The sequence below is a fragment of the Arachis duranensis genome, chromosome 4 (genome assembly GCF_000817695.3).
Source record: "Arachis duranensis cultivar V14167 chromosome 4, aradu.V14167.gnm2.J7QH, whole genome shotgun sequence".
Taxonomy (NCBI): Eukaryota; Viridiplantae; Streptophyta; class Magnoliopsida; order Fabales; family Fabaceae; genus Arachis; species Arachis duranensis.
Window position 1 is genome coordinate 105,456,441 of NC_029775.3, and position 10,812 is coordinate 105,467,252.

At 30.3% G+C, this 10,812-nt stretch overlaps 1 protein-coding gene across 3 annotated transcripts; it reads right to left on the reverse strand.

Annotated features, from left to right (window-relative positions):
- Positions 1 to 6,283: 6,283 nt before the first annotated feature.
- On the reverse strand, positions 6,284 to 10,196 carry LOC107485535 (uncharacterized). 3 transcript variants are annotated; one of them, XM_052259955.1, is made up of 7 exons: positions 9,465 to 10,196; positions 8,984 to 9,316; positions 8,824 to 8,864; positions 8,607 to 8,729; positions 8,434 to 8,507; positions 6,629 to 6,658; positions 6,284 to 6,533 (listed from the first exon to the last, which is right to left on the reverse strand). In XM_052259955.1, the coding sequence occupies exons 4-7, from the start codon at positions 8,680 to 8,682 to the stop codon at positions 6,372 to 6,374; spliced, it is 342 nt and encodes a 113-aa protein (XP_052115915.1). In that variant the 5' UTR covers positions 8,683 to 8,729; positions 8,824 to 8,864; positions 8,984 to 9,316; positions 9,465 to 10,196; the 3' UTR covers positions 6,284 to 6,371. The 3 variants fall into 3 exon arrangements, 1 of the variants encoding a protein (XP_052115915.1); XR_001591477.3 differs by lacking the exons at positions 6,284 to 6,533; positions 6,629 to 6,658 and having other exon boundaries at positions 8,043 to 8,507; positions 8,984 to 9,326; XR_001591475.3 differs by lacking the exons at positions 6,284 to 6,533; positions 6,629 to 6,658 and having other exon boundaries at positions 8,043 to 8,507; positions 8,984 to 9,373.
- Positions 10,197 to 10,812: the final 616 nt, after the last annotated feature.

A 10,812-nucleotide genomic window follows, 5' to 3' on the forward strand; every position in this document is an offset into this window, starting at 1 on the left:
CCCAGTTTAATTCAATCTAACCATGGTTGTTTTTTCTAATTTTGATTATTTTATATAAGAGAGGTTAGTGAAAAATACTTTACTTTTCAAAATTATCAGAACTCAACAAAGATGTTTATAAGGTACAAATATCATTATATAATTTTGTCTTTGAATGAATAATTCTTAGTTCTTTGGTTTCATTTAGTGAATTTATTAAAGAATTTAGGACAAATATTTAATTCTAATTATCTCACTAAATTTTTAGGATTTTATTATTTTTGTTTTAACAGTGTTTACCATAGATGTATTCTTATTAAATTGTGGGTTTGTATTCTTATTAAGCTTCATGCTTTGCTGTTTATGACAACAAATGAGTCATAGAGTATAGTTGCGAGAAATTGTGTTCTTGAACTCCTAAAGTTGTCGATATTTTTGAGAAAGCTAAAGAGTTTTTTGTTTCTAATTCATCACATTGCATGTATGAGTTTTATGTGCTGATTTTAGATTATTGTCAAGTCATTTCTTTTTCTTTTTGATGTATTGATGAAAATTGTGAACAATTTAGAAGGAAAAACTTTAGAAGTATGATCTCTCTCAAGCATGAAAAATACCTGGGCGACTTAGCTGAAGGAAATGTAACACATGAGCATTTTTTTTTCAAACAAGATGAAAAGTGAAAAAAAAATTGTTACTCTAGATTGGCTTTCTCTACACTTTTTTTTTCTCAAGTTAATATTTGTTTAGTGCAAAGTTCATTAACAAAATATTTTTGCATATTATGAGTTAAATTCTAAATGACATTACTTGATTCATGTAGTGAGTTTTATATACTAAAAAAAAGTTGTGTTATGAATAAGATTGTGCTTACATTGCTTACTTACTTTTATTTAATAGCATATTTTAAAATAATTCATAGATTTTTAGTTTCCAGATTTGTAATTCTCATTTTCTCTATTGATTTGTTCGCTTATTTTAAAATTATCTGTATTGACTTTGACAATGTTTAGTATGATAGTGAAACTGTGAAAGTTATTAGCCAATTAAAGGATAGACATCTGAATTTAAGTTTTTTAAAAGTAAAGAAGGATATAGCAGATAAACAGACATATACATATTCATTTTTATGGAAATATATCAACAAATACAGGAAAGACAAATATTCCTGTACAAGAGCATTGTAATTCCTCTATATCTTAGTAAAGGAGATTTTTCAAAGGCTATAATTTCGGAGAAAGTCCAAGGAGAAATGTTCTTTTAATGTTGAAATGTTTAGCTGTTGCAGCATATGACACCAAAAAAAAATATACGAACAATACTACTAAAAATAGGTCTTTTAAACAAAAAAATGTAAATGGATAGATATATCTTTTTATTAGTAGCTATAATTTTTCTTACTTTTAATTTAAATTTATTCTCTAGATAATGTATTTGTTTGAGGTTATGGAAACACTTGATTACTCTGGCCAAATCCAAATCCTATTTCAAAAACAACAATAATTGTCAATTTGATAATGAAGTAATTAAGGTTTTTTCTTTCCTTTTTCAATTTAATAAAGTTGTTTTTTGTTTTAAATATTCTGTGTATTATAGTTCTATTTAATTATTTAAATTTCATACAAGTTACTAATTACTCAATACTTCATGATACAAATATAAAAGAAAAAGTATTGTATATTTTCTATTTTAAAGTAAAAGTTTTTAATAACAGACATAACATGTTACTTCTGAATTGGTCATTTTTATTACTTTTATTATTATTGATACTTTTTTTTTGAATGTGTTAGTTTTTTCTATCTATATTTACAATTTATCTTCGTGTCTTCTTGAGTAAAACAAAAGAAAAATACAATTATGAAGTGAATATAAACTATATTTAAATTGTTAATTAGTGTAAAAAATAAAAGAGCACTATTAGTGTTTAGAAAAATAATATAATGTAATTTAATATAAATTACGGTCTATGTTAATTTCTAATATTTGAGTTAAATAGCAGAAAATTTAGAACATCATTTATATTTTGATTGAATCACTTATAAATAACAACGTAACACAATATTTTATAGCATTTTTTTAATAGTTATCTTTTTTGCTTCCTTAAGAATTTTCATATACTTTTTCGAACAACATCAATGCTTTTTTATTTTTTATAACAAATAATATCCAAAATATATTTTATATTCACGTTATTATAGTCTTCATTTTTTTTGCCCGCGCATTGTCCGGGTATCTTGCTAGTTTAAAATATACAAGTTAAGCAGTTCAATACACGAGGCACAAAACAGTATTCCCCCAAATTAGCATCATCGGTGGTAACGACACGTTGCAGCAAAGAACAGTGTTCCCTCCGGTGCGCCGAAACGGGGATTTTCCCGCACAATTCCATTCTCAAAATCAAATTGCTCTCTTCCCTTTTTATTTTTGGTGACTGAAAATTAAAAAGCAACAAAAGAAAAGAAACTTAATTTTTTTTCTTCATCTCACCACCCCCGCCACCCCCACATCCTCTGATCCTCCTCTTCCTTCTCATTTTTCTCTTCATGTCACCAACTGAAAATTGTGTTTCAAGTCACCAAGATCGGCTGGGCAATCCCGTTCATCAGAATAGAACTGGAAGTTGCAAATGTGGCAGCAAGGAAAAGCCTTGTGTCGAAGGAGAAAGAACTGAGTGAACCCAGCCTTGTATCATTTTATTAATATCTCTGCCTCTTTTTTTTTTGTTCTTGACCATTTTCCTTATCTTCCCTTAGGAGGAACAAGGTGTAGAACATCTCTTCAAACACTTGCAGAATTTTTCAGACAATACGTCACAGCAGTTTGATATTGTGTGCATTCTTTTTTTTTTATTTCCTATCATACCTATTATTCATTTGTTTGTTTCAAGTCATTCATGTTTGATAAAGATATGTTTCCAATGAAAATTGTGAATCAAATAGGTATCTATTTAGAATCACCCCTATAGTGTTTTGACAAGCCCCAATTCAATTTCTAATTAGTTTGGCTGAGCTAATTACTGCTTCACATACTTGAATTTCATATGCTTTTTATTGCTCTGTAATACATTCCATTATCAGATATAAAAAGTTCTCATCGTTTCATCAAGTTATCTATTTATTTAAATTCTATTATTTTGGTGACTTTGTTTTAACTGATATTGTGCATGCTCTGTTTTCAGGTCCTTTATTTATTTAATTAATTTTGTTCATTGCAAGAGATCGTTAACTCTTCAAACCTCTATATTTAGGAGGATAGGTGGGAACATGGTAACTAACTTCATCCATTCTAATAAATCTCTTTCATCAAATCTATAATTGTCCTTTATTTATATATTTAGTCATCTATTTGTGTTTTGGCTTCTAAAGGTTCAAGTTGGAGGATAATCTTTGTACAAAGTGGGCAGTAAATTGAGTGAAAATGAGCGTCTATTGCAGCCTCTGGGTTTTCAAAGTTATTTGAAACTTTTGGTTTGAGATTAATTTTGGTTTTAGTTGACTTCTACTTTTTATTTCTCAAATGGCACTAAAATTTGGGATAAGATCAGCAAAGGCAAAACATATCTTGATTTGGCAATAAATTTGGACACTATAACTATAGCCCTTCTTATGAGTGGCAAATTCATTATATATTCCTTTAATATCTTGATTGTAAATATCCTTCATTACACATTTCTATATTGACGAGGTAGAGGATACTAGCAGAGATAGAGACAATTGACAAAAAAAGGTCAATAAAGTTTGTTATCATGTCTGTGTATTACAATTTTCTTTAAGATAGGTATCTTTTTAAAATGGAATTTTATCCAAAATGATTGTATATTCAAAAATATTAGAAAATACTAATTTTTTTATCTTACAATAAAATACATAACAAAAAATGAGTGAAAATAGAGAATAAAAATGCCAGATAAAAAGAGATAATACTGATAATTTTTTGTCAAGGATCTAATTCATTTAAATTAAGAAAAAATAACAGTAAATATGAAAGAATAATTTGTAACTGATGATGTTATTGTAACAATTGATGAACTCAAAGAACTTGAAATTCCACGATGGTGGTTACTATTTTGTTTCATTGTTTTTTTTTCATTAGTTGAAGTTAAGATGATGGCATTGATTGTTTTTAACCTTTTCTTCCTACTAGGTGCATCTTTGATTGGTTCATTTGTCAAATAAAAAATTCTTGCTGCATTTTCTGTTCCTACTAGGAAGAATTCATGCAATATTTTGAAATACAAGAGTCTGATCTTGAAGTAATTTCAAGACCTTTGCTATTTTTTAGATTTCATTTGATATATATATTTTCTATTTAAGATGCATAATCTATTGAATTTGCATTTATGCATCATTAGGTAAGTACTTTAATTATTCTGTCTCTTTGATAGTGTGATTGCTTGAATTGGTGGCATGTTTTTTGACTATGATACCCAGATATTTATTTCATTTCATTTTGGATTTCATATACACGATTAAAAAAATCATTATTCCTTCTTTAAATTCGTGTTTATTATGCCATATCTGCCCCTAATGATTCTTTCTGTTTCTGATTGTGTGCATCAAAGTTACTGATTTCATATGATTTCTTATTTATAGTAGTTCATTTGTGAAATTATAAGGTGTGTTGACTGAAGATATGAGAGATATATCAAGGCATTTTTTCCCCTTCAATCATACTCCAAGTGTAATTAATAACCAAAATTTCTATTTTACAATTCATTCTATTTTAAGCAAGAACTGAGTTGTCACAATATCAAAACAAGAAAATTTTGATGCAGCTTTGTCTCCGGTGCATCTATTCTTTTATAATATTTGTTTTATACATAAAAGAGAATTGTAATCTTACTTTAAATTACTTACATATATCATCTGTCTAGACTGATAATAAGTTAAGTGAGGTGATATAGAGTTTAAAATAGTTAAATTATGTTATTCACCTAAGGCCCCGTACCATCCCATCTAAATTGAACACTGCTAATTGCCATTGTAACTGATGCAATTTTCAATTCTCATGGCCGCATTCAAGTTTTTTTTTTTACATTTTTGAACTTCTTAAAAATCAGTTTGTTTATTTATTTTTGTTTTGATTGGTGTCGAATGACTAATATGTGATTAATGATCCGGCTTTGTCAGGTTGAGGCTTAATTGGTCACGAACCTCATCTCGCACAACACGTTTGATGAAAATGCTCCCTACACATTCACTGTGTTATCATTTTGAGTTACGGGCTCTGAAAACATTGTTTAAGTGACTATAGCAAATTATAAATTCTATAAAAAAAATTCTTTTGTTGGTTTCATGGTTTAGTTATTAGATGCAGAGGATGATCCTTAGTTGATAAATCCAATGGCTTCTTAAGGTATGCGCTTTTTTTTATCTAGAGAACATTGGAGGCTAAAAAACAAGCAGACTAAAGTCCACATGATGCTTCCAATGAGCTTTAGGTAAATATTGCAAGTTTGTTCTTTCTTTTTGTTTCTTCTTCTTACATTTAGTTTTTATATTTTTAGGAATACACGCTGAAGTTCTATTCTTGATTATAGAGAAGTTCTCCGCAGCAATTAGTGCGTCCATCATTAGTGTAATTAGAATGGAGACATCATTTGGAAAATATGGCATAAGGGATTTTTTTGTTTAGTTTGTGTATAATTTTATATTTCATGAATTATGTTCTTTTGTTTCCAACTTACCAAGTGACTACAAGAAAGAGTATGTTAAACAACAATGTTGAAAGAATGGAGTTAATTTTGAGGGTGTTTGGAAGTTTTTAATAAGTTAGAGTTTAATAAAATGTTTGAGAGAATTAAATTAATTATGGAGAGAATTCTTTGATTAGGAACTAAAAGAATATAATTGAAATAGAACATGTAGAGTATGTTTGAAATAATTATTTTGTCCTTTAACTATTACCACTAACTTCTTAGTGAGGATAATTTTGGTAATATCATAGTTCATGAGAATATAATTGAAAATTAGACCACTTTTTGTGTGATTTGATTTAAACCGAATCATGAAAATTGAATTCTTACTAGAAATCAAATTTGCGTTACTTTTTACTACTTAAGTATAAAAATGAATTTTAACACTAACTGAATTGAAATCACAATGGTATTATTCCTATTATTACTGCATCTAGAAACAACACTAAATGAATTGAGTATTATCTCTATAATATTCTTCATGTCTTTCTTTTTTTTAATTGAAATGATGACAAGTTATTTTAAATTTTACAAATATTTTAAAAATAATAAAGATGATCGTTTTTTTTTACACTAAATAAAATAACCAACAATTCTTTATATTCACGTCATTCTAATTATGTGTTGCTGCTAGTTATCAATAACATGTTTTTTGGGTTTAGTTTGGTCAATTTTTTGGTTTTTTTGGAAGGTGATTTAGCTAAGAGTAGCTGGGCCTGTTACTTGACATTTGAAAAATAAAACAACCAAGATTGGACACAATTAGGTCTCGAAGATCAACATCCATAAGTGTCGAGAGACGAAAGCGTTGTAGATTGATTTCTGGTCCTGCAAAGTCTGCCTCGCTATGATGTCCTCCAAACTATCATACAAAGCAATTTATCATTACTATCTAAGAGAATTTGTATGTTCTGTCACACACAAATTAAAGAGCATCCAAGAAATGAAAAGAAATACCATAAAGAAAGTTAGAATCTCTTCGGGAATCTGCAAGCAATTTTTGGAAACAAAATTAAAAAGAAATCAGAACAAGCATGAAACGAAACAGAAAAAGAAACATGCTGTAAAAAAATTAAAAATAAAAAGTTAAAAGAAACAATCATTTTACTCTGAATTTTTATTTCAATTTATATATCTAACTATCTATATCAGAAACGTGACATATACCATCTTCATTATTTCAGTATACCAGAGATGATTTCAATTTATGATCTTCTATGATGAAAAAAAGTAACGGAACGTGGAGAGAGAGAGAGAAGTACAGAAGGTTCATAGTCAGAGTCGTCAAAAGAAGGCTCAGAGTCAGAGTCGTCAGAAGAAGGTTCAGCATCAGAGTCTTCAGAATAAGGTGGTGTCGGTGGTGGCGACGGGTGTGCCGGTGGTTGCCACGGAGAGCTTGCTTCTTCCCCCATTTTCTCTTCTTCTTCTTGATCACTAACTCTTTGATACACAGTTTCTTGCACTTCACGCAAATCAATCAAGTACAATTCTTGAAGAAACCATGCAACTAGTTAACACTATGACAAGCTGGTTTTTCTTTTAAATTTTAAAGCGAAATTTGTTAAAGGAAAATCTTCTGCACGTTGTAAAAACTTATCTCAGTTAGTTGATGATCAACTAAATAACTAACTCTCTTTTTAAGTTTAGTTTAAAAGATGGGAATGTTTTAGGTGGGGAAAATATTTTCTGGTACTTGAAGCACTGAGGAAAAAGATTATTAATTGAGGGCCGAGATTACTCAAAACAAGAAGTTGTTAGTATTTTTAAGTTTGACCCATGATTTAATGTATTTACAAACCCGTATAGCAGATGGTTTGGTCAGACCGATGGTTTTATGTATTTTTTTGGGATAGGGTATATTGATGAGTGGTTGATTTTTTTTTTGGATCTGGCCACATGGCCCGCACCCACACAACCCACCGAAAAAAATACTGCAATATAAACCTAAACCCCCCATAAAAGCAGCTCGAATGACCATGGACAACCCACTCAAAAATCAAAATGCATATTTTCAAGACCAAACATTACTCCATATGTGTATTATGTTACCCAAATCTTCCTGCACAACTTCATCTTCTACAATGACATGAAATATTTTTTAAAAAGTTTGAAGGAGAAGGAAAAAATTTTATAATAAATCCCAAGTGATTTCAATAGTTGAATTAATTTGAAACTTGGTGTATGTAATAATAATAATAATAATAAAATTATTATTATTATTATTAATTATAATATTTTAAAAAAATCTTAACCTTTATTAGTTTTGAAAATTATCATTTTTATTTTATAAAAAGTTTTCCCTATTTTTGATATTTCAACACTCAACAGTCTCCACTGCCAAAGCAGCTACCAGAGCATTCGAAAATCCATCTTCAAAACCAAATGATCCTTTCTTTCTGGTCCATCCTTTTACACCTCCCTTGAAAGAATAGGTGATTATATAATGAGTCATTAAAGTCTGTGGTACATACAAAATTTAGATCTCTAATCTGAATAATTGTCGATCCCAACAAGTTAGATACATATCCTTTTGATTAAAGGCCATCTCCATCGAGGATAATTCTATTTACTGTAGCAGTAATGTGTACAAGGTGAACTCAAACACATTGATTCTCCCTAATCTATTATCCTAATTTCTAACTAATCTAACGGAACTAAACTAAGATTTTCACCACATTGCACTCTAATTTCTGGCCTACCATTGTTTTGATTAGCTCTTCAGTATTATAAATCCTTTTTACAAAATAATGCACACCACAAACCTTTTCTAGCAGTTGCGCTGCCACCAGAAATCCATCCAATATGAAACAGTAAACTATGTTCACAACAACACTACCTGAAATAACAATGCAATCACAAATTCAGCCATCATTCCATCTGCAGAAAATTAAAGCATTGCAGCGAAGGAGATATAAAGAAAATCAAAAGCACACACCTAGTCCATGAATTGAAGCTGCACACTCAAAAGAAGCCGTGAAGCAAATCATTTTCTTCGGCAGAACACCACACATTGGCCATGCTTCAGAATCACTCCTTGAGCAACTTGCTGAATCTGAATCTGCAAAGATTAAAATAAGAGTAAATTTTAAGTTTCTCTGCTAACAAATTGTCTCAAGAACAAACCAAATAACAGCTAGAAGCAAATTTAGTACCACTAGAGAAGAATCACTACTTGAACTGCTGGAGTCAATTTCTGTCCATTTGATCACAGTAACAAATTAGTATATATGGTAAGAAAATAAGTACGATGCTATATAAAATAAGCCCAACCCATTCAACAGATAAATGCACAAAAAATGAGAGGGTTTTTACCCCATTGAATTTATTGGATGCTGCATTGTTGTTGTTCAAGTTGTCAAGTAGTGCCTGCCGCTTTATTTTGCTCATCATCTTCTTCCAATTGGTCAATAATCGATCAAGTTCTCAAAGGGTTTCAGTGTCAATAGCCTCAATATCAAGCTCAATCTCATCCTCGTCCTGCTTCAGATTCCCATTCCTCTTCCTTATGATCTGTATCACCTGCTCCATTTTCTCAAGAGGCAAACTCTGCAACCCAATACCCAACTTGTGTTTCTCCTCAAGGCTCATCTCTCTCTTATTGGGGTCCTTTGCCTCAGGTCCTTTGCCTTATTGGGGTCCTTCTCCCTACAAACAACTTTGAAGTATCTCAGCATCTCATCGTGAAGCCTCTCTATATTTTTCCTAGGTACCAAAAATAGAGTCTCACGTGATAGAAATTATGCAGCAACAACAACAACATTAAAGAGGGATTGATGAAACTGAAGAAACTCACCAGTTTGACATCACCTTTGCGGGCGCAAACATGAAGAGACGTCCAACCTCTATCTTCGGTACCAACACTAGGCCTCAGCATGCGCCTCCTCAACGGGATTCTCCTGAACAACACTGGCTACGCCTCCAGCATCTCTTCTCACTCCAACACCCAAAAACGACACCCCCAAAATAAAAACGACCATCCAATAAAAAAAAAACCCTAATACAAATCCCCAAAACGACTATTCTTTGTTTTCGCAGGAAACAGCAGGGAACAGACAAGAGTAATAGACGTATAAAGGGAAAAATTAGCGAGAGTGATGAGCGACGCAATAGGAATTAAAAGGATTCAAGCCAGGACCGAATACGCGAAGGTTCTGAAGGACAATGATGGAGTTCATGAAGGGAGAAGAGTTGATGATCATAATTGATTATGCGAATATTAGGGTTTTTGATGAAGAAAGAGGAGTATTGAGAACGGGATCAGGGGATTGAGGTGATTAATGGGAATCAGATGAATCCTTTCTTGATTAGGATTAGGGTTGATGGGAACATGGAGATCAATCCTTTCTTCATGATCTTTTGTAGAACCTGCGAGCAAGACTTCATCAAGTTTTAATCTCTGAATTCGATCGTTTCAAATCTTTGGTGATGGAATTCATCGGAAACAGCCGTTTGTTGCCGGAGACTTTCTTGGTGGACGATTTTTGGGAGGGCCATTAAAATTCTGCCTGGATTAAAATTCTCTATTCTCGACTCCAATCCAATTTAACCATACATTCAAATTTACCCCACATATTAATTAAAGTTTATTTGTGAACTTTTTATGATTTGTGAACCGGTCTCAATATTTTTTATTAATTTATTTCATTACTTGGTCCATCAAAGACTAGAAAATACTTTTTCCAACGAAGAAAGCTCCTTACAAGATCCCAAAACTAATGTTAGCCAAACTGATTAACTATGTGATCCAAGAATCGACAAAAGTTAACACGTGAATAGCTTAGTTTCAAAACATTTCTCCTTCAATAGTAAAAGTTTTATTTATTTTTTAGATGTGTATGTCTAAAAGGAGCATAATCATTATGTATTTATTAGATATATTATATTTGTATAAACTATTAAATTTGGTTAGATGAAAATTAAAGGTTAATATAAAAAAAATATTGATGAATTCTAATAAATATATAATATCTAGTATATAAATAAATGCTTTAAATGATAATATTTTAATACATAATACTTTAAATAGTAACAGAATTTTTTATTCTTAAATAATTAAATATAAAATATATAAATACAAAAATATGAGTATTTTTTATTCAATAAAATTAATTATTATACAAAAAAATTTTTATAATATTAAA